The following is a 24,067-nucleotide window of genomic DNA, read 5'->3' as shown; positions in this document are numbered from 1 at the left end:
TTCGGGGAGCTGGTAGAAGGGCCGGGGGCCCCGACCGGGTTGGAAGGGATAGTGGACGATCTGAACGCCATGCAGTCGGGTAAAGCCCCGGGGCCGGACGGGTACCCAGTGGAGTTTTATAAAAAATTCTCTGGGATATTGGGGCCGGTGTTGATGAGGATGTTCAATGAGGCAAGTCAAAGAGGGGTGCTGCCCCGACGATGTCACAGGCCACAATTTCACTGATTCTGAAGCCCAATAGAGGGGATGGAAGAAATCATGAGGATTCTAGGGGAATTTGACCGGTTTTCGGGGGATAAGCTAAATATGAGGAAAAGTGAGATGTTTGCGGTCCGGGCGAGGGGACAGGATAGGCGATTGGGGGAGCTGCCATTTAGATTAGTAGGGGGAAGCTTTCGGTATCTAGGCATTCTAGTGGAGCGGAAATGGGACCGCTGCATAAATTAAATCTGGCCCGCCTAGTAGACCAAATGAAGGACGATTTTCGGAGATGGGACGCGCTTCCATTGTCACTGGCTGGGAGGGTGCAGACAGTGAAGATTACGGTCCTCCCGAGATTCCTGTTTGTAATTCAGTGTCTCCCCATCTTTATTCTGCGGTCCTTTTTTAAACGGGTCAACAAAGTGATCACTGGCTTCATTTGGGCGGGCAAGACCCCATGAGTAAGGAAGGTAATGTTTGAGCGGAGTCGGGGAGAGGGCAGGCTGGCGCTGCCAAATTTTAGTGACTATTACTGGGCGGTGAAAATAGCCATGATCAGGAAGTGGGGGGTGGGGGAGGGTTCGGCATGGGAGCGTATGGAGGCGGCTTCAGGCAGGGGCACCAGTCTGGGGGCATTGGTAACTGCGCCTCTGCCGTTCCCGCTGGCACGGTACTCCTCCAGCCCCGTGGTGGTGGCGGCCCTGAGAGTCTGGGAGCAATGGAGGAGACATGTGGGAGCAGAGGGAGCATCGGTCTGGTCCCCAATCTGTAATAATCACTGTTTTGCCCTGGAAGTATGGAAGGGGGGTTCCGGATATGGCGGAGAGCAGAGATTGAGAGGATGGGGGACATATTTATAGAGGGGAGCTTTCCGAGTATGACTGCGCTGGAGGAGAAGTTTGGGTTGGCGAGAGGAAACAAATTCAGGTATCTGCAGATGCGGGACTTCCTACGTAAACAAGTGTCAACCCTCCCGCTCCTACTGCTGAGGGGGATTCAGGACAGGGTAATTTCCAGAGGATGGGTAGGAGAAGGGAGTGTCTCTGACATTTACAAGGAACTTATGGGGTCAGAGGAGAAGCAGACCGAGGAGCTGAAGCGCAAGTGGGAGGAGGAGCTGGGAGGAGAGATAGAGGGTGGTCTATGGGAAGACGCGTTGAGTAGAGTCAACGCGTCCGCAACATATGCCGGGCTCAGCCTGATACAATTCAAGGTCGTCCATCGGGCTCACATGACAGTGGCCCGGATGAGCAGATTCTTTGGGGTGGAAGACAGGTGTGCAAAATGTGCGGGAGGACCAGCGAACCATGTCCACATGTTCTGGACATGTCCGAAGCTTAGGGGATTTTGGCAGGGGTTTGCAGATGTCATGTCCACGGTGTTAAAAACAAGGGTGGCACCGAGTCCAGAGGTGGCTATTTTCGGGGTATCGGAAGACCCGGGAATCCAGGAGGAGAAAGAGGCAGACAATCTGGCCTTTGCTTCCCTGGTAGCCCGGAGACGGACACTATTAGCTTGGAGGGACTCAAAGTCCCCGAAGACCTGACTATCGGACTCGAAGTCGAAGACCTGACTATTGGACATGGCTAGCTTTCTAGTTCGCCTTGAGAGGGTCAATGTTAGGGATCGCCTGGAGATGGCAACCGTTCGTCAACTTATTCACGGAAAATTAATCGTCAGCAGAAGGGGGGGGGGGGGGGGGGATTAGTTTAGCTTAGAGTAGGAGGTTAATAAAGCTGGGACCTGTTAGGAAGGGAGATGGCTTTTGCACTATGTTTAAAGTTTCATGTACATTGTTTATTTTGTTGTTGTTACAATACCAAAAATACCTCAATAAAATGTTTATTTAAAAAAAAGAAAATGGTTAAACATCATTCACTGCTTAATTTGAGTGACACATATAGGGCGGGATTCTCCGCAATCGGCGCGATGTCCGCCGACCGGCGCCAAAAACGGCGCGAATCAGTCCGGCATCACGCCGCCCCAAAGGTGTGGAATCCTCCGCATCTTGAGGGGCCGAGCCCTCACCTTGAGGGGCTAGGCCCGCGCCGGACTGATTTCCGCCCCGCCAGCTGGCGGGAAAGGCCTTTGGTGCCCCGCCAGCTGGCATGGAAATGACTTTGCCGTGCGGCGCATGCGCGAGTTGTCATCGGCCGCTCACGGCATCCCCGCGCATGCGCAGTGGAGAGAGTCTCTTCCGCCTCCGCCATAGTGGAGACCATGGCGAAGGCGGAAGGAAAAGAGTGCCCCCACGGCACAGGGCCACCCGCGGATCGGTGGGCCCCGATCGCGGGCCAGGCCACCGTGGGGGCACCCCCCTGGGCCGGATTGCCCCGCGCCCCCCCCCCCAGGATCCCGGAGCCCGCCCGCGCCGCCTTGTCCCGCCGTACAAAAGGTGGTTTGATTCTCACCGGCGGGACAGGCATTCCAGCAGCAGGACTTCGGCCCATCGCGGGCCGGAGAATCGCTGGGGGGGGGGGGCCCGCCAACCGGCGCGGCACGATTCCCACCCCCGCCGAATATCCGGTGCCGGAGAATTCGGCAACCAGCGGGGGCAGGATTCACGCCAGCCCCCGGCGATTCTCCGACCCGGCGGGGGGTCGGAGAATCCCGCCCCATAGTCCAGAATATACAGAAACTCAATTATTACAATGGTAGTGAATGTCACACTTGTGATCTTCACTGTTTAATTATGCGCAAATACTGAAAGAGAAAATGTAGAATTAAAAAGAAGTACTCACTTTCCAAAGAAACAAATTTCAGACTTTCAGATTATGGCTGCACCAACTATTCATTTTTATATGTGTGAAAATAGAATATTTGATCTCAATCTCCCACCAGACAGGACCAGCTTCTCTACACTCTTTTGTTGTCTTCTTAATCACTGGTTTGTGTTCCATCTGCTGTCACTGTCATCAGTATCTATTAATTAGAGAGCTGATGGACTCCTATCTAAAGATGGGAATCAACATTACCATGTCAAACATCATCAGTTACTGCAGTTTCATATATGATGATTTTTGCCACACAATGGACACCTGAAATAATGAATCTACACTGTGGTGGTGGGGGTGGAAGGTGGGGGACTCTAACGGCCACGTTGTGGTCAATGAAAATCCTGCAATGTCAGGAGAATTCTGGAAGGGGCCTGAAACAGGTTTTGAGGCAGACACCAAACAATCTCCAATACTCCCAGGCCACTTCAGCTAGTGAATGAAAATCGCTTATTGTCACAAGTAGGCTTCAATGAAGTTACTGTGGAAAGCCCCTAGTCGCCACATTCCGGCGCCTGTTCAGGGAGGCTGTTACGGGAATTGAACCGTGCTGCTGGCCTGCTTTGGTCTGCTTTAAAAGCCAGCGATTTAGCCCAGTGCTAAACAGGTTCTGATCTGGTTCATGTCCTCACTGGGCGTGAACCAGATTAGCATATTAAAATCTTCGAGAAAGTATGCAGGACCCATTTTAAGCTGAATTCTCATGGCTGCTGCAATTCTCCCACCTGCTGGCGCAGCATGAAGCCAGCGTGATGACCACGTCTGGGGGGTTGGAGGCCATTGTAGCCCTCGGGTAGTAGGGGACACGGCAGGGCATTCTCCTGGCACTTCCCTCTGGCACCACCAACCTGCCAGGCTAGCACTGCTGGGGTGCCCGGTTGGTACTGCCAAGGGACAGAGCCTGAAAGGGGCGTGGAGTGAAGGGGGAGCATTTGGTGACCCCATAGTGGTGTGTCGCTCATCTCAGGAGGAGGGAGGGATTGAAGAGGGAGCCTGATGATGGTCTTTATTTGCAAGAAGAGGAGGGCGCCCAGAGTGTTGGTGTGAGATCGGAGTGCCCTTCTCTCTGAGGAACCAGACCTGCCGGCGTCTTCAGGTCCCGCGCACCTCATTCCCACGCCGGGTTCACAAAAATAAATAGCATGAGTGACCCACGCCGTCGGGAACTCGGCCCATCGAGGGCAGAGCATTGGGGGAGGGCCTCAGGTGATGATATTCTGTATGCTGTTTTGGAGGGGACAGAGCATCGCAAAGGCATCTCCACCCCCCCCCGATTTTGGCGTAAATGGGGATTCTCTGGCCAATTGCCAAATGCAGTGTGTCTGTATATACTCAGCATCTCAGTAGGTGATCTTTGTCACCTTGTAGTTTTTTTCCTGAGCCTGGATGAGGTTACATTATGGACTTACCATAAATGGACAGCAAGATACAGACATAGAAGGCAAGGCAGTTTATCTCTGGGCTTAGTAGATAACATGCTTATTATGTTTAACTCTGCAAATAAATCCACACAGAAGCTAATCACTTAGACAGCCTCAGGCCTGCACATTGCCTCATAAATTTAATTATCTCAGGCTTGGGAAAAGCAGGATCGGGCTATCAGCTGATTTCTGTGATTCTTTTTGAGTTTTCAGCCTTTCTTTTTTACATCCTCTTATCTTCCTAGGAGGCTTTCACGACACAGAGAATATCTCCTCCAAAATATCAGCAAACTGGTGCTCCCAGAGTGAATTCATTCCATTATCGTGCACCGTTTCCAAGCTCAATTCCAAGCCAGCAGAGATGAGTTGCTGATGTTCTGAACAACAAGAATAGGGTGGAGATGAGGGAGCTCTTAACAATAACTTTTATACAAATAGTCCCACTTCAGGCCTTACAGAATTACATTTCTACAGCCTGAGAAAGTGAAATAGCAATTGCAGTCAGTCAAAATCTGTGGCGAGAATAGATCATTTAACATTCAAGGCATAGAGTCTCTCATCAAAACTGAAAATAATAAAGAATGAACAAATAGATTTGGTTGTGTGGTGGTTATGATACTTTTTTTTTTGATAAACATATTTTATTGATGCATTTTGGCATAGCAAACAACAACAATACAAAACAGTGTACAAAGAACAATCAACATAGTGCAAAAACCAGCTCCCCTCCTTCGAGGACCGACCTAACTACCAGCCTAATCTACGTTGCCCTAATCCCCCCCCCCCCCCCCGCTGACGATTAATTTAAGTCGATAAATGGTTGCCACCTCCAGGCGAACCCTGACAGTGAGAAAGTCGAGAAAGCTCGTCATATCCAATAGCCAGGCCTCCGACTTCGGGGGGCTTTGAGTCCCTCCATTCCAGCAGAATTCGTCGCCAGGCTACCAGGGAAGCAAAGGCCAAAACGTCAGCCTCTTTCTACCCCTGGACTCCCGGGTCCTCCGACACCCCCAAAAATTGCCACCTCAGGACTCATCACCACCCTTGCTTTCAGTACCCGGGACATAATGGCCACGAATCCCTGCCAGTACCCCCTGAGTTTTGAACATGCCCAGAACATGTGGACATGGTTCGCTGGTCCTCCCGAACATCAGGCTCACCTGTCCTCCAGTCCAAAGAATTTACTCATCCGGGCCACTGTCATGTGGGACCGGTGGACGACCTTGAATTGAATCAGGCTGAGCATAGCGCATGTTGCAGTCGAGTTAACCCTGCTCAACGCCTCTGCCCACAAGCCCTCTTCTATCTCACCTCCGAGTTCCTCTTCCCACTTAAGCTTCAGCTCCTCGGTCTGCGACTCCTCTGCCCCCATAAGTTCTTTGTATATATATATCTGAGACCCTCCCCTCCCCCACCCATCCACTGGACACAACCCTGTCCTGGATCCCCCTAAGTGGCAGGCGTGGGAAGGATGGAATCTGTCTTCGTAGAAAGTCCCGCACCTGCAAGTACCTGAAATCATTCCCACTCGCCAGCCCAAATTTCTCCTCTAGCGACCTCATGCTCGGGACGCTCCCTTCCAAGAACAGATCCCCCATCCTCTCAATGTGGTTATGATACTTGACCAGCAGCCTCGAGACCTGAACTGATAAACCAGAGAATGTTAGTGTCAATCCCACCTAATATGCCTATGAAGCTATTGGATTGTTGTAAAATCCAATTGGTTTGCTCACGTCCCCACTCTTACCTGATTTGAACAAGATGTGTCTCCAGCTCCACAATAATATACTGGACTCAACCAATGTATCTGATTTCTTTGATGGAGTAACATACACTGTGTATCAAGGGGAGCCCGTTGATGGACTATACTTGGATTTCCAAAAGGCATTTGATAAGGTGCCACATCAAAGGTTATTGCAGAATATAAAAGCTCCAGGGTGCAGTTGGTACCATATTAACATGGATGGAAGATTGGTTGTGTTGCTAACTTTTGGTTGGCTCTTAAATGTGCTCGTTGTGTCTTTACTTAATTTGCTCTGTTTCTATAACCTTTGCTCTAGAGTCGCCAGGTATCTTTATGATACCACCACAAGGTTCAAGTTCAAGTACTGATCAATAACTCACTACACCAGTTAGTAAGTTTCAAATCAAAACACATTTATTACACACAGTCAATCACTACTCATGCATAAAACTCTACTTACCAGACTATCTCTATCACTAAAAGGCCTATACTTAGCTTTGCAACTGGCCCACCAAGTCAGGGGAACAAATGGCCTTTCGTTCGATTCTGAGTCTGCAGGATTCAAAAGCTGGTATGGACTGGTAGCTAGGAGCGCCTATCTCATAGCGTGCGTTGACTGGGGACTTACTTGGTTGATGCGGCAGCTAGGCAGGTCACTGTCAAGGGTTGTTTCTAGCTGCTGAGTGACCCTGCCAAGAAGGACGAATTGAACTTGGGGACTCTACTTTATAGTCCCCAGGGGCTTTGCGCCGTTTGGGGCGGACCCAGTATCTGGTTCCAAGTGATTGGACTACGTTCCGATCACTTGGATCGATTTCTCCAATACTGGAGCCGTTCCCTGATCGCTGGGCGGTTCCTGAGTGTCCGTTGGCCTTCCTTTTTCTTGGCTCCTGTTGGCGCCGAGGAGTCTGGCTTGGCCTTATTCACCTTAAATATTTCAATTGTTCTCGGGGATCGCTCATTAATATGCAGTTGGCTGTTGGTTACAGTGTTGCCTGGGTTTCTGCAAGTTTTAATACACAGGAAACTTTGCACCTGCTAGTTTTTCCTGGCTTGACTGAACCTCCCTGCATTCTTTGCGGATCTCCATTTTAAGTTGGGAAGTGGCCAACCCAGGTGGCTACACTTGGCTGACAGGAAACAGGGAGTATACATAAATGGGTCCTTTTACGATCGCAGGATTAGAAGAGTGGGGTCCCGCAAGGGTCTGTGATAGGGCCTCAGCTTTTTACGATTTATGTAAATGACTTAGATGAGGGAGTGAAGACATGGCAGCTAAATTTGTAAATGACAGGAAGATAACTATGTTGTAAAGAGGATATAAGGAGGTTGCAGATGCATACAGGTAGGTTGTCCAAAAAGTGGTAGATGAGTAGCCAAAAAGTGGTAGATGGAGGATAAAGTGGGAAAATGCAAAGTTGTTCACTTTGGTAGGTAGAATAAAAAAGCAGAGTATTATGTAAAAGGAGAATGGCTGCAGGATTCTGAGGTGCAGAGTCACAAAAACATGCACGCATATACAGTAAGTAATTAATAACAGAATGCTATCCTTTATTGCAACCTGAATTGAACATACAAGTGAGGAGTGTGATGCTTGAGTCATAAAGGTGTTACGACCCCCTCAGGGGCCAAGCACTATGTTATACCCGATTCCCCACCTACAACAAGGAATACGAACTCCCCCAGTAATTGAGTGGGCGGAGCCTCCCCCCTCACAGTATATAAACCCTTTTCTGGGTGCAGGTCCGGGAGGATGTACCTTTGGGATGAGGAGTTGTAGTACTTGTGGTTATTATGTATTGTGTAAGTAACCCTTGTTCTTATCCAGCCTCCTGTACGTTCCATGAAATCTCTTCTTTTGGCCATTACAACAGGGTATTGGGGAGGCCACATCTTGAATACGATGTAGTTTTGTCTTACTTATTAAAGGAAGGATGCAAATGTATTGGAGGTGGTTCAGAGGAGGTTATTAGATTGATACCCATTCTAGGTCTCATGAGGAAAGATTGGACAGCCTGGGCTTGTGTCCATTGGAGTTCAAAAGAGTGAGGGGTGACTCGATTGAAGTATATAAGATCCTGAACAGTATTGACCAGGTGGATGTGGAAATGATGTTTCCTCTTGGGGATGAGTCTGGAATTTGGGGGCACGGTTTTAAAATTAGGGGTTGCTTTTTTAGGACAGAGATGAGGAGAATTTCTTTCTCTGACGGATGTGCAAATTTGGAACTCTCTGCCTCAAGAGGCGGTGGAGCTGGAGGAGGTGCTGATGACAGGGGGACTGGAGAAGGGGGTAGTATCGGCAGTTTACGGGGCTATTTTGGAGGAGGAGAAGGCGCCACTAAAAGGGATCAAGGCAAAGTGGGAGGAAGAGTTGGGAGAGTGTATGGAGGAAGGGTTCTGGTGTGAGGTGCTCCGGAGGGTGAACACCTCCACCTGGTGTGTGAGGTTGGGGCTGATAAAGCTGAAGGTGGTGTACAGAGCGCACCTTACAAGGGCGAGGATGAGCTGGCTCTTTGAGGGGGTAGAAGATGCGTGTGAACATTGCGGGGGAAGCACCCCAAACCACGTTCATATGTTTTGGTCCTGTCCAAAGCTGGAGGATTACTGGAAGGAGGTGTTTAGGGTAATCTCTAAAGTGGTGCACGTGAAACTGGACCCGGGCCCTTTGGGGTTGGAAACGGGTGCAGAGGCAGATGTCGTAGCCTTAGCCTCGTTGATCGCCCGAAGGCCGATCCTGTTAGGGTGGTGATCAACCTCTCCACCCCATGTCCTGGCGTGGCGGGGGGACCTGCTGGAATTCGTAATGCTTTAAATGGTCAAATTTGAACCGAGGGGAAAGGATGGAGGGTTCTACAATTCATGGGCGTTATTCTTTATGCACTTTCAGGAATTGGATCACATTGAACATTGGGAGCTGGGAGTGTTGGCGGGAGGGTAGGGGGGTTGGGGGCTGGGAGGGGGTCTGTATGTGTTAATGGTGATTCCTGATTCCTTTTTGTGATTTGTTTATGTTAACATGCGGGCCAACATCTGGTGGGAGGAAGGGATCGTTATTGATATGGGGAGTGACATTACATTTGTTACTGATTATTGGTGGGTCTGATTATTGTTTATTGTTGGGTGTAAATTTGGGAGAAAATGTGAAAATGAAGGAGAATAAAAAAATATTTTTTTTAAATGGCGCTAGAGGCGGGGGTCATTGAATATTTTTAAGTCGGAGGTAAATAGGTTCTTCTTAGGCAAGGGAATCACAGGTTATCAGGGGTAGATGGAAATGTAGAACTTGAAGCACAAACAGATCAGCCATGATCTTTTTGAATGGCGGAGCAGGCTCGATGGGCTGAATGGCCTACTTCTGCGTTTGTTTTGAATGTTTGCAAGTTCGTATGATGTTAGGATCATTGCGCTTTATGATTATATTGATGACTTGGACATCTTTATGCAGTGTTATGTTCTGTGTAATGGCCTTAGTAAAGATCAACACACAACATCTAGTTCTTTGATAAGTAAGATGATTTATTAACAAGATGAACACATGGAAAGATAATTAACAAACTATAATACAAACGGTAATTAACAAATTAATTCAGTGAGTTCCTCGAGCTACTTCCAGTGCGACTGTCCTCTAGTACGACTCACTACCAACTGCTGAATCTCTCAAGTCTTTATCACCACCTGCTGGTCGGAGGTCATACCGATGACGATATACATTGATAGATTACTATATACATTGAGGTGCACATGCATTTTACCACATGCAGGACATAATTTCATAGTCATAACAAAACTTTGAAATACTTAGAGGGATAGTAACAGACTTCAGGAGGATGCAGAAACATGCAGATGCATGGCAGGTGAAGTTTAAACAGAGAAGGGTGAGATAACTTATTTTTTGCAGGAAGATGAGGAGACACAATGGGCACGATTTAACAGAAATGAAACAGAGTCCCATGTCGAGTGTGTTTAGCTGGGCGTTTCCCAACGCTTACAGCATCGAGATCGACCTCACTATTAAACAGTCTGCTTCATTTCTGGGCCTCAGCAAAGAACGCCCACCCGAGGCTGCACTTAATTCCATTTCCTGCACTAACGGGTTCTGCTCACCAGTGCAGCAAAAGAAGGCGTCCCAATCTCTGGACCGCCTACCGTGGCCTCTGGACCCCCCAGTGTCCCATCTCACCAATAAGGGGGTCAGCGAGCCCCCTGCACCCCACCTCAGAAGGGCAGGGCACCACTGGGCCCAGTCCCTGGCAGGGGCATGATGCCACATGATCACCTTGGCACTGCTAGCCCTGGCATCCTGACACTGTCAGGGTGCCTGGGTGGCACTGCAATGGTGCCAGTGCCATGGTGCCCTGGTGGCATCGGGAGTGCCCGTGTATCACCCTGGCCAGAGCCCAACCACCCAGGGGTTCCAAGTGCCGGTATGCCTGGTCGACGTTTGTGGAAACCAGTGCTAAACGGCGTATGCTCAGGGTCTCTGAGGCGTGGCCGTTAAGTTCAGGGTGCTGGGTACATCCGGCGCAGACATATTCAAGTGAGACTATCTGCTCACTTGAATGTACAAAATCCAGATCGCGAGATAGATCATGCCCAATATATACAAAATGGTACAGTTTTAAAAGGGGTACAGAAATAGAGAGACCTGGGGTAAATGTACACAAACCTTGAAGGTGATAGGACAAATTAAGAATGCTCTTAAAAATGCATATGTAACGAAAAAACTGTTCTACTGGCATAAGATTTAGTAATCAGATGACTCTCGTTGGCAAAGAATCAAAGGTGACTTGCGGAAACGTTTTTGTACAGAGTAGCTGGACTTTTCTCAGTCCCGTAGAGTCAGTTTTTGAAGCCAGAGGGCTGAGAATTTTAAGATTGAAAGTGACGGACTGGCACCCATCTCCTTATGCTTTTTATGAGAATTTTAATTTCCTTGTGCTTTTCGTGACATTGGAAGTAACTTTAAGTAACTTTCAAAGACAATTGGATAATTCCTTAAAGGTATGGTATGAATATTTGCAGAAATACCTAAAGGTCAATGGGGAACAAAGAGGTAATTGGAACAAATTGGATAGTTCTTCCAAAGAGATGGCACAGCATGATGGCTTTGTGTGCTGTATTATTTTACGATTCTAAGATTGAGTAGAAGTGTAAATACACTGTTATTGATTTTATGTTCCTAAAATATGGGAAAACTCCAGTGTAAACAGAATATAAGGAATATCGTGCATGAAGACCTGGTCTATGTTATTAACATAAAATGCTAAATGTTTACATTTTTCTAACGGATTTTTTTCAATATGCACTTGAGTTGTAAGGTTATCGTGCACAAGAGGTTAACTCATTTTTTGTTCACAATAAGAGTCTGGCAGCTGAAGAATCAGAGCTCCGTTTCAGACAATTAACAAGAGAATATCAAGCCCTCCAGAGAGCTTATGCACTACTTCAGGAGCAGACAGGAGGTATCCTGGACGCAGAACGGGAAGCAAAGGTGATTATTGAATAGTAGGCTCGATAAAATGCTGAGCAGTTAAGAAAGCTTTGGAAATGTACATTATTGTGGTGCACACTGGTCTTCACCCCTGGAACCTATGTACAAACAAGGTAGATTGTGGAGTGAAATTCTACTCAGTCTGATTGAAGGGTCAGTGCCACTTCAGTTCCTACACAGCACAGCAATGTACCTACGTTGACAGTCCTTCTCACAAAGGTCACGGGATAGTTGGTATGGGAAATAGAAAAACGTCACACTGGTATGAAAAAAAGTAATCTTGTGTATTTAAGGCAGAGCCAAGGGAGCTTTACCCTGCATCTGGACATGTTATACCTTATCTGGGGAGGCTTGATCTCATGTCAGCTTGGCTCAGTTGATAATACCTTTTCCTTTAAATTTGAAGGTTATACTCGAGCCATTCCAGGCTCTAGGCTCATAATCTAGACTGATGGTTCAGTGTAGTAATGGTGTGCTGTACTGTCAGAAACACCATCCTTTGGCTGAAATGTTTAATAACTGAAATACAGTTATTGTTGTACTGTCGGAAATGTGCCAGCCAATTTGTCCCAAAAACAGAAACAATATAAATGCCATCTAATTTGTGTTTGTGATGTTAGCGATGTTAGTTAAGGTAAAAGATTGGCCAAGATACAATGATTTGTCCACCAGCCTTAGGATTCCAAATTACTGATTTATTCCTTTGGGCTCCTCGCCACTTGTCAATGGGATTTCCCATTGGATCCAGCCCACGCCACCGGGAAATCCGTGGGTGGAGGTGCACTGTTGGCGAGAAAAGAGAATCCCAATGGCCGAATTACAGCCATTATAAAGGCACTATATAAATAATGTCAAAATAATAAAGTGGCATTAAAACCCTTGTGATGTTTCTCTTGGAAGCGCTCTTGTGGGCGCGATGGGTAGTGTCCCTGCCTCTGAACCAGAAGCTCTGGGTTCAAGTTCCCCCCAGGACTTGGTGGTCAAAGAAGGTACGTTCCGCACACGGCCAAACAGATTGAGTATTAACCTGCAAAATCCTTCCAACATACTAATGGCAAGCGGTAAGAGCATGAGAGACTCCTTGTCAAACATGCTTGATGTGGAATGGTGCCCCCTCAAGCTATAAGCCTCTGACGACAGGCTAGCGATCTGTCCCTGGAAAAGTCTCGCTATGGAACCAGATGAAAGACTGCCTTGTGCACCACTAGATGCAGGAAGAGAAGCAACAATGAACAATGTTTCTCTTAAGTTTAAAAAAAATGAATGATCATTAGATTTTTTCCAAAAGTATGTTTTTTAATTTGCCATAGAAACTAAAGGAAACTTGCTGGTTACTGGATCTTGATTTCAATCAATGGCAATGTTAATACTGCTACATTTACTGCTTATGGTATTATTGGGATATTGACATCGCCATATTTGATTGGAACCCGATAATGAGCATAATAAACAATCAATTACGATTATGAAAATGAACTGGCTAACAAAATGCAACATTCTCTTCTCTGAGATGGCCTTTAAATAAAATACCAACACACCACCCTAATGCAGATTCCCACTCTCCTGATATTTAAACATTATATTCCCCAGTCAGTGAGAAGTGTCTTCAGACGTTGTAAATTAAACGAGGAGTGAGGCTGTCAGCCACGGCTCAGTGGGAACATATTTGCCTTTAAGTCAGAAGGTCGTCGGTTCAAATCTCACTCAAGGGACTTGTGCACGTAATCATGACTAACACCTCAATGCAGCATTGAGAGAGTGTTGTGTCACCATTGTTGGGTTTCATTCCCTGTGATGTTCAGTACCTCATCACATTGTATTCATCCACTGAGCCATTGGAAAAGCAAAAATAATTTATCAACCTCTCTTATCTTAATGAGAAAGATTTTCATTTATATACTGCCTTTCATAAGCTCTGGCCATCCTAACGCATTTTTCAGCCACTGATGTACCTTTGAAATACAGTTATTGTTGTACTGTCGGAAATGTGCCAGCCAATTTGTCCCAAAAACAGAAACAATATAAATGCCATATAATTTGTGTTTGTGATGTTAGCGATGTTAGTTAAGGTAAAAGATTGGCCAAGATACAATGATTTGTCCACCAGCCTTAGGATTCCAAATTACTGATTTATTCCTTTGGGCTCCTCCAATGACTCTGTATAAATGAGTAACTATCATATGTTTAGTCTCCAATCTGTGAGATTAACTGATTTCAGTTGAGGCAGGAGTATGGTGCTGCAATTGGCCACAGCATCCCTGGCCACGGTGTAGAAGCAAAACCAACAAGATTCTTAATCCTAATCAATGCCAGTGATCCCCCCTGGAAAAGTACAGTGGCATGTGTTGCGATATATGCCTGCATGCCATTGCAATATAAAGGTGCCTGGTAGAGTCAATGGTTAGCGTGGGACTGGAGAAGAGGACTGCCCAAAGTATGATGCACAAAGTCACATGGTAAGAGACTCTGAGAGTACAGTCTAGAAACAACACTCTGTAAGCAGCCTGCCTGCATGAAACAGCTCCATGCATGACCATACCTTGGTACTGTAAATAGTTAAAGACAACCAATAAAAGGGTTCATGTTTAAACAAACATGTCTCAAGATCTCCCCATCATTGAGACATCACCTTGCACAATATTACGACAGTACGGACATTGGATATGATTCAGAGTAGCCTTGGCTATGATGACTGTCACAGTTGGATTGCTGGCTGCATGTTAATTAGGTGAGGTACTAGGTGATTGCTAATGTGCATGGCAGTGTAGGCCACCAATTGAATTAAACCTCTTCAGTAGGGTTTGTGGATGAGAATTAATGTTATATTATTGTTGTCTGAGTCCTCCATCTGTCCCTCCCACTTATTTTTATAGATAATATATGTCCTGAATCTTAAAAAGAAAATGATTTCAGTTCGAGAAGTAAGACATGGCATCATGTTTCCTCTACTTTTTAGGAGTTTAGTTTCAATGATGCTTCTTTAGATATGCCACATACTTACTTCATGCTTAAAATACTGCAATTTATTTTTGAGATATTACTGCACTTTTCAGAAACTTATTTATGCAAATTATTGATGTAATATCTCTTTCGTTGGTGACGATGATATAAAATGAGATGTAGTCCAGTTTCAAACTGAGAAAATAAAATTCCCATTCAGTATTACACTTTGTACTTCACAAAAGATTATTTTCCTCATGGTTTTAAAGACTATTTCCTGACTTCAACAGGCACATGAACAACTACAAGCAGAAGTTCTCAGGTACAAAGCAAAAATTGATGACCTCGAAAAAGCCTTGGTCCAGAAAGGACAGGTAAGAAATTAAAATGTTTGCCCAACTACCTACGCTAAGTGATGGTCAGCTCCCAGTCTCCAGATTTATTCTGGAAACTTCTGATTTAAGGCCCAAGGATTGTCAAACATTCATCATTGTTTGGACCAATGTGGCTGGTTCTTCAGTCCATGTTTGAAGAGATTGTTTAACACCATGTTCGCACAGAATTTGCTCTGTGATCAGGTGTATTGTGCTTCATTTGCCCAGGGAGATACAGAGATGACTCTCACCAGTTTCTATTAGGGTTGCCAACTGTGTTTGAATGTATTCCTGGAGGTATCATTGACTTGCCCCCCACCTGCTAACCATTAGTTGGCCAACACATCCATGTACTACCATGTACTACCCTCCAACTGGAGAGTGAATAGACTCACTACCTGATTGGATGATGCTTGACTGTCGGCCAAACTCTTCACTCATTTCAAATATTTTTATATCTGGTAACTAGAAATGTTCAAAGAAAATGACAAAAAGGCAATCTTTTTTCTTAATATCCCGATGATTGTGCTCCAGGGCTGCACACAGCAGGTCCTGCCGATTGATTTTCAATTCCTGGAGACTCCAGGTTAATCCAGGAGGGTTTGGCAACTCTAGGTTCTACGTGTGAACGGGAGTTTTTTTCAAAACAGTGGTTTTAAAATGTCTGCTTTCTGATGCTTACGGCTTAGTTTCAGTTTCTGTGCCCACAGCCACAGGCTTGACTCAGCAAACAGCACAGTGAGTAGTCAACAACACACAAGCAGCACCGATTAGAAAAGAACAATGTGAAAATTCTTTGTCAATGTTGGGCCAATAAAATGATTGGCACTGTCGCTAAAAGGTTGCATTGCCCCTCAGACGGGCACTATTGACAACAACACCGTTCATTTATATAGGCCATGTAACATAATAAAATGTCTCTGGAGGCAGCACAGGAGTGTTTAAAAAAACAAAATATGACTTTGAGCCTCACAAGGAAATATTAGAGAAGATACAGCAACGCTTTCTTCAAAAAAGTAGATTTTAAGGAGCATCTCAAAGGAGGAAAGAGTTGTAGAGAGACAGAGAGGTTCATGGGGAATTCCAGAGCTTAGTGAGGAGGCCACTAAAGGCATGGTCAACAGTAGTGGGGTTAAAATCATAGGGACGCACAAGAGACCAGATTTAAAGGTGTGATTATATCCCATAGTATATGGGCAATGTGCCCTTTAAAATTTAGTTGCTGGGCTCGACCCATTGTTTTGAGTGTCTCGTCCTTTAAGTTTTTTCTGCTTGGCCGAGCAAGCGGATTGTGTAATCCAGAGCAAGGCCCACTGTGGTGGTTCGAGACACAAAAACCTGGAAGTCATTGCCTGTAACTTGGGTGCCATTGCCAGAGACGATGGACTCCAGAAGTCCATGAATAGCGAACACTCAGCGCAAGGCGACCACCATGGCCTCCGAAGCTGTGGTTCCCATCTCCTGTATAACAGCCACTTGGAGTGAGCATCCACCAAAACTAAAAACATCCTACCCATAAAAGAGCCCGCGTAGTCAACATGGACCGGGTCCATGAGTGACATGGCCATTTCTAACGGTGGACAGTGGCCAACAGACGCAGAGACTTCTGCTTTTGACAAGGGTGGCACTGTTGGACCAATTCTTCAATAGCTTTATCAATGCCTGACCACCAGATGTAGGTACGTGTCAGCAGCCTCATCTCCATCTGCCCTGGATGGACAATATGCTTGAGGGGTCCCCTAGCTGGAGTGGACGATGACCTGTGATCCACAGAAGAGGACACCATTCTTGCAGGTTAATTTATCCTGATGGGTGAAATAGGGCCTCAATTGCTCAAATTATCCAGAGTGCCACCCATTCTATATTATTCTCTTTAATTTTGAAAGTATGGGCTCCCTCTGGGTCCCCTTACGAATGTGTCTGGCCAACAGTGGCAAGGTGTCCAGGATGTTCAAGGCTAATATGATCTCCTGGGGTATTGGTGGAGGCGGGTCGCTCTTCAGCAGTGGAGGTCGGTTCAATGCATCTGTGTTAGCAATCTGCATGCCTGGCCGGTGCTGGAAAGCATATTTGTAGGCTGGCAGCAGCAAGGCCCAATGTTGCACCCTAGCTGAGACTATTGGTGGTATTGACTTGTCTTCCCTCAAAAGCCCCAGGAGTGAATTGTGGTCAGTGACTATGTTGACTCACCACCCATACACATATTGGTGGAATTTCTTCACACCATATTCGAATGGTAAGCCCTCTTTTTCAATTTGGGCAAAGTTCCGTTCCACTTCTGAAAGGGTCCTCGAGGCAACGGTAATGGGGCGCTCAGAACCATCTCCCAGCTTTTGGGATAGTACTGCCCCTTGACCGTAAGGGGACACAACACATCACATGTGAACATGTTTGGTTTCCCAGGGTGAACCAAAGGGCTCAAGGACTTCAAAGCTTGTTTCACCACTCGAAAAGCTTCTTCTTAGGGCTCCCTCCATTGCCACCGCTGATTGTTCTTTGGCAGCTGGTGTATTTGGTGCCAAAGTTGTGGCTAAATTTGAAATTAATCCTCCATAATAATTTACCATGCTGAGGAAGAATTTGAGTTCACTTACATTTCTGGTTGCTGGGTCTTTGCCTATAGCCTTGACTTTCCCCTTTAGGGGATGCAACACTGCCGCATCAAAGCGGAAACCTAGATACATCACTTCTGAGGCCTAGAAAGTACATTTTACGCATTTGATACGGACCCCCACATCCCAAAACCATCTCAACACTTCCGCCAGCCAAGACCTGCACTCTTCAGGGCTGGTGAAGTTGACTAGAATGTTGTCAAGATGGACCATCACCTTGGGATTTCCTTAGAAAAGGATTTCCATCACACGCTGGAAAGTAGCACAAGCAGAAGCATTACAGAATGTAGCCTCGTGTACTGAAAAAGGCCCTTGTGGGTGTTTATTGTGGCATACTTCTGGGATTCTTTGTCTAATTCTACTTGATGGTATGCATGGCTGAGATCCAACTTTTAAATAGGTGTGCTAAAAGGCGCGCACATGACCTCCCGCAGGGGAGTCTGTTTGATCCTGGGAGCCATGAGATAGGGCATCCATCTCGTTCATGTGAATTGGCACCTCATCATGTCAGGGCAGGATCCGGGACCCAGCAATTGAATGGGCCGATTAGATTAGAAACCGATCAGCGGTCGGCACGGATCCCGATTTCGGCCTCTCCCTCGATCTAACCGGTTCGCATGGCCCACGCAATATAGCCGTTAGATCACCCCATGGTTGACTCTTAAAATGCCCTCTGAAATGGCTTAGTGAGACACTCCGTTCAAGGACGATTAGGCATGGGCAATAAATGCAGGCCCAGCCAGCGATGCCCACATGCCTTGAAAGACTAAAAAAAGAGATTTATTGATGAAAGGCAAAGGCTGATAATAATACAGACACAGCACACAATATAACATGTCGAATCACTTCAGCTCTGGGGTCCAGACTGCCTGGGGTCCTGCTCCCAGGGTCCTATGCAAACTCCCTATTGGACAAATTCATGCACTCCTGCATAATTGGCCCCAAGCAAGTCACGTGGTCCATCAAGCCCACCCCCTTAAGGGACTGCACTACCACACCCACCTACGTGGTACCCATTATGCTGCTGCGCAGCTGCACACAGGCCCAGATTATCAGGAATATTGACTGTGAGGCTGGAGGAGGTTACAGAGTCAGGGCGATCTCGTCACGGTGAACCAATTGGCAACACCTTTCATCCTGTTTGTACACGGGAGATGGAATGTAATGAATTGGTTATGTTGAAAGTTTTAGTGGCTTTTGCCTCAACACCTCTGTCTTGGAAGTTTGGGAATTCGACCTTCCGAGTTTACCATAAACTGAAATACTTGCTGAATAATCCCCAATATAACAGAAAATATCTGTTGCTAACTTTTGATTGGCTCTTAATTTGGCTCTGTTTAATCACGTTTGCTCAAGGGTCGCCAGGTGTCTTTCGACACCGCCACAAGGTTCAGAACCGAATACTGATCAATGATTCGATACACCAGTTAGTAAGTTCAAAAGCAAAGCTCATTTATTTACACACAGTCAAATCTACTCATGCATAAACTCTACAAACTAAACTACCACTATTACTAAAGCCTATACTTAGCTTCGGGTGCCCACTCAGTCAGAGGAACAATGGCCGTTGCTCGGTTCTGAGGCTGCTGGGTTGAGCTGTTTACAGGGTAGTAACTAGGAACGTCTATCTCGTAGCGTGCGTTGACTTGGGACTTACTTGGTCGTGCAGATGCTCGGCAGGTCTCTCTCTTCGGTGAGAGCCAAAGCCAAAGGAGAACGTTCTCCCTTAGGGGATACCTTTTATACTGAAAAGGGCTTTGCGCGCTTTTGGGCGGGCCTTGAACTTGGCCTCAACTAATTGGGTCTTTCCCAATCATCTGTATCGATTTTCCTCCAATAGAGGGGTGGTTCCCTGATCGCTGGGCGTGTCCTGGTGACTGTCAGTCTGCTTTGTCTTACCTTCTTCTGGTGCCGGGGAGTCTGCCTTAACATTGTGTTTCTAAATGTTTCCCTTTTGTCCCCGTAGATGGCTCATTAGTATGAGATTGTTTGGTAGTTTCTGTCCTGTCTGAAAGTTTAAGGTTCTAATCAACAGACAGAGCTTGCACCTGCTTGTTTCTTAGCATTATCCAATTTTCCCTGCATTCTTTGCGGGTGTCCATTTGGTAATCGGGACGTGGCCATCCCAGATGGCTACACACCCTCCTTGTGATCCTCAACACGAAGCGTGAAGGATCACATTACTATGGCGTCTTCATCCTCTGACCACCGGGGCACCCATACTTGGCTCTACACTGTCCTATCCTATGCAACACAATTTTACCTAAACCATTTAAAATACATTCATTATCATAAAATTCTACGGGGCGCTATGACATTAATACATGCATTACAGAAAAATTTAAAAAACTGGAACCTCGAACTATTCTCAATAAGCTATCCTCATTTAACAATCCAAAAGTACAAACAATCCAAAAATAATCTATACATCTTAGACTGTACAAAATAGCAGCACACAAATTTCTCTGGCCTGGCAGTCAGACACAGAGGTTTACATCTCTTTATTCCATAGAATACAATAAACAAAATGGATGCTCTTCAATCCGTCTTAATGGGTTTGGGGGTCTGGTGAAATCCGAAAATGGGGGACCTAAATCTGTATACCGGGGAGCAAGAGCAATATGCTCTCCTTCGCCATTTCCTGACTCTAAACGTTTGCACGACACTGCAAAGTATCGGCAGCACTAAGAGTGCTTTGACTACATATGAGAGTGAGTACCAGGTGATAAACTTATCAAACCAGGTCGGAGGATTGCTAGCTGTCGCTGGGCTAGTTATCTCGGGGTTCCGTGTATTACAGGGGTGAGAGCCATTTACGGTTTGTGTGGTAGGGGTCAGGGGGGTAGCATCCACGTGCAACTGAAGGGATCCCGCTAAGATCCATGTGAACACGAAGGCTGTCTTAATTTTTGTCGGACTTCTTCTTTGTCTTCCTCTGGGGTTCCTGAGGGTCTGGAGTTCAGTGAACACAAGCATAATTTCTGTTATTATCTTGCTTAAGACCTCATATGTCTGTCTGTCTGTCCTTTACTACCAATTTCCCTTAATAATTGGTCACCATCTGTGACTCCCTCATTTTTTATTTTTTTTAACCGAACATTTGGACTAGGCATCTAAGAAAAAGTCTGCGGTACTGCGAGCCATCTCGCAGCCTGTGTGATTTACCATCCCAGTGTTTGAGGATGTAAATAGCATAAGGAAGCAACCTAAGGGTTGCCAAAACCAAGCAAAAGAATTTTGAACGTAATGAGCCAAAATGGGGTGCGTATGGGCCGCAGCGGGTAAGAATGGGTGGAATCCCCATATAGGACGGTGATCAATGCCGTATGTGCTCTAACCGAGCATAGCTGACCAGAGGGGGGGTCCTCAGGCAGGGCGGGGACCAATGCTGTTTCCACACTGCCTGAGCAACCGGCAAGAACAGGTAAGAATGTGGTCGTCGTGGGGGGCTGCCTCTCGAATTAGGAGAGCAACTATGAGCCGTGTTCTGCAGACAAACTAGTTCCTCTGAACTATTGTCTGGGACAAACTTGTACCTTTAACAAGGTTCTGGTGACAAACTAGTTCCTCTGAACTATTGTCTGGGACAAACTTGTTCCATTAACAGCCGGGGGGCGTTAAAGGAGTGGTGACGTGGGACCGTGAAAAATTTTCCCAGTTTACACACAACACTTAACGATAACACTAACGAACAAACATTCAACAAACATGGTGCAGGTTCCATCAGAAAAGACACCGTATCTCTCCATCGGTTCCTTTATTCTCCATCATCTGGACACCTCACTGCTCAATAGCGAACAGGGTCGCAAAGGGATTTGTTTCGTGGGAGTCAGGCTCTAAGTCATCATGTTCTCCCGGCTGCCAAACTCTTGTCTATAGTAACCATGCTAAAGCTGCTTGGGGCGAATTGGGGTCCATCTCATCATTCCGGATGAGCCTGAACGAATTGTCTCGGTGCCAGAATAGAGTATCGAGGTTGGAGCTACTATGCTTCAATCCGTAATCATCGGGCGGTGGGCCTGGGTCAGGGGCTTTGATATAAATGATCTCAAATGGGTCGGTAGAATCATGCTCAGATTCGCTGGGAATGGGGCCTGGTGCAGGGGTGTAGTCGTAACGTGGTGTGCTGTGGCTATCGTTGTCGTGATCTCTATCACTGTCGCCTTTGCTGCTGGTTGAAGGAAGGGAGAGGCGGAGTCGTGCTTCTGGGGGCGGAGTTGAAGTCGTGTCTGAGGACGGGCTGGAGTGGTTGGGGGAGGGTAGGAATACGTCATCTGTGGGCGGGGCGTGATCGTCTGCTGCTGCGAGCAGGATGTGGTGTGTGTGGTTATTCTGTGAGCCGTAAGCCTTGAGCTGGTTTATATGAAACCATGCAGACCTACCATTAGAATAGGTTATTTTGTATACTGAGGGGCTGACTTTGTCCGAAATGGAGCACGGTCCGGAAAATTTCGGGGAGAGGAATGAACTGGGGTTGGAAAGGGAAAGCATAACTTGTTGCCCTACTGTAAACTCAGTGGCGTGTACTGTTTTGTTGAAACAAGCCGTGCTCTGTTTCTTCCTGGTTCCAAGTCTCACTGCTGCGGCGAGTTGGGCTGCCTTTATGTTCTGCAGTAACTATTTAACAGCATTTTCATGCGTGGGGACTGTAACTGCGGGGCTGGCCAAATCCAGTCCTAATAAATACTCAGTGCCTTTCATGGGGCGTCCGGTCATGAGGGTGTGGGGGGTGTATCCTGTGGATGTAGATACAGTGTTTCTTAAAAACATCAAAGCAAATGGGAGTACTGAATCCCAGGTGCTGTTATTCTGCTGTACCATTTTCCTGAGGTTGGCTTTCAATGTCCTATTCATTCGTTCTACAATACCACTTGACTGGGGGTGGTATGCAATATGGAACTTTTATCTAATGCCGAAAATCGTGAGGATGTTTTTCATTACACGTCCGGTCAAATGGGAGCCTTGGTCGGACTCTATACTGCGTGGGAGGCCCCATCTTGTAAAGATGTGGTGTGTTAATATTTTAGCCGTTGTCTTGGCTGTATTAGTTTTTGATGGAAATGCTTCCACCCATTTTGTGAAGGTGTCGATGACCACCAACACATACTTGTAACCATTTCTGCACAGGGGTAGGGGTCCTATATAATCTATCTGGAGATTTGTCCAGGGTCCATTAACGGGGCGGGTATGACTAAGTTGAGCCTTTTTCGCATATCTGTCCGGATTGTTCTGGGCACAGATTAAGCAATTCTCAATGTAGTGCGTTACATCGATTTTTAAATCAGGTCACCAGCAAAGCGGTCTGAGGTGGGCTAGGGTGGGTTCAATTCCTTGGTGTCTATGATTGTCATGGAACTGACAAAAGATCTGGTTCCTGTCCTGGAAGGGAACTATATAAATGCCATCCTTTAAAATCACACCGCCATGTGTAGTTATTGAGTGTTTAAACTTGTCGGACGGGGCTTGGAAGGTTCTCTTTAAAACTTCCCTGAGTTTCTCGTCCTCTTTCTGGGCCTTCGCTAAATCCTGAATTTTGGTCTGTGAGACCTGAACTGCTTGTACTGGGGTGCATTCGGGGGGGTTCCAAAAATCACCATGCTTGGAGCCTGCCTTCGCTAGGACGTCTGCTTTAACGTTACCGGGGGGGAAGAACAGTGATGACTGCGAACCTTAATTATTCCGTATTCTCTATCCTTCGCTGTCTCTAAGATATGGTGGAGTAATGGGGCTGAAGATAGGGGTTTACTGTCCGTGAAAACAAATCCTCTTTTTTCCCAGAGTGGTAGGAATTCTGTCAAATTATTACAGACATACAAGCTGTCTGAATAGATGTCGGCTGGGGTCAGGAACGAGTCTGGGTGGTCTACAATATATGCAAGCGTTGCCAGCTCTGCTGCCTGCGAGCCTAAGTGTCCTGGCAACTTCAAGGAAATTTCATCTCGGGCGCGTCCCTGTGCATCCTCTACATATATACCGCAACCGGTAATTCTCTCTCCGTTTAACACTGTGGAGGAGCCATCCACATATATCTTCAGGGGTGCGCACGTGTCTGTGGGCTGGGGTCTCTGGGGTGTACTACCTGTTTTCCTGGGGGGTGTTTTGGGAATAAATGGACCTGTGTTCTGTTTAGTGGTGATGATCTCACATTCATGAGGAGTGCCTGCATATTGCAAATTATCGGCAAGGAATGTGTGGGTTTTGGTTCTCTTTACTGTGATGTCCCGTTCCTGTAAAAGAAGGGTCCGCCGGGCTACGCGGATTTGGCTGACTGTGCCACCTTTAAGTCGGCCGTCTAACAATAGTTGTGTCGGTGTGTGTTCTGTGAGGATGGTGATGGGGTTGAGTCCTGTAATGTATGCGAAGTATTGCTCTGCCCAAAAAACTGCGAGCAGGTGCCTTTCACAGGCAGAAAATCCTTGCTCTACGGGGTCTAACATGCATGAGGCGTATGCTACTCAGTAACTGGTCATGGCGTTCCTGGAGGAGCACAGCCGAAAGGGTTCGGTCG

At 46.6% G+C, this 24,067-nt stretch overlaps 1 protein-coding gene across 2 annotated transcripts in view; it reads left to right on the top strand.

Moving 5' to 3' along the window:
- LOC140426776 (janus kinase and microtubule-interacting protein 2-like) overlaps positions 1 to 24,067 on the top strand; it is a 388,630-nt gene that overhangs the window by 279,482 nt on the left and 85,081 nt on the right. For both annotated transcript variants that reach the window (XM_072511933.1, XM_072511934.1), the window contains exons 11-12: positions 11,505 to 11,633; positions 14,864 to 14,947. In XM_072511933.1, coding sequence (XP_072368034.1) covers positions 11,505 to 11,633; positions 14,864 to 14,947 — 213 coding nt within the window. The remainder of the gene's footprint in view (positions 1 to 11,504; positions 11,634 to 14,863; positions 14,948 to 24,067) is intronic.

The sequence above is a fragment of the Scyliorhinus torazame genome, chromosome 7 (genome assembly GCF_047496885.1).
Source record: "Scyliorhinus torazame isolate Kashiwa2021f chromosome 7, sScyTor2.1, whole genome shotgun sequence".
NCBI classification, from domain to species: Eukaryota; Metazoa; Chordata; class Chondrichthyes; order Carcharhiniformes; family Scyliorhinidae; genus Scyliorhinus; species Scyliorhinus torazame.
This window is presented reverse-complemented; position numbering and strand designations above follow the sequence as displayed.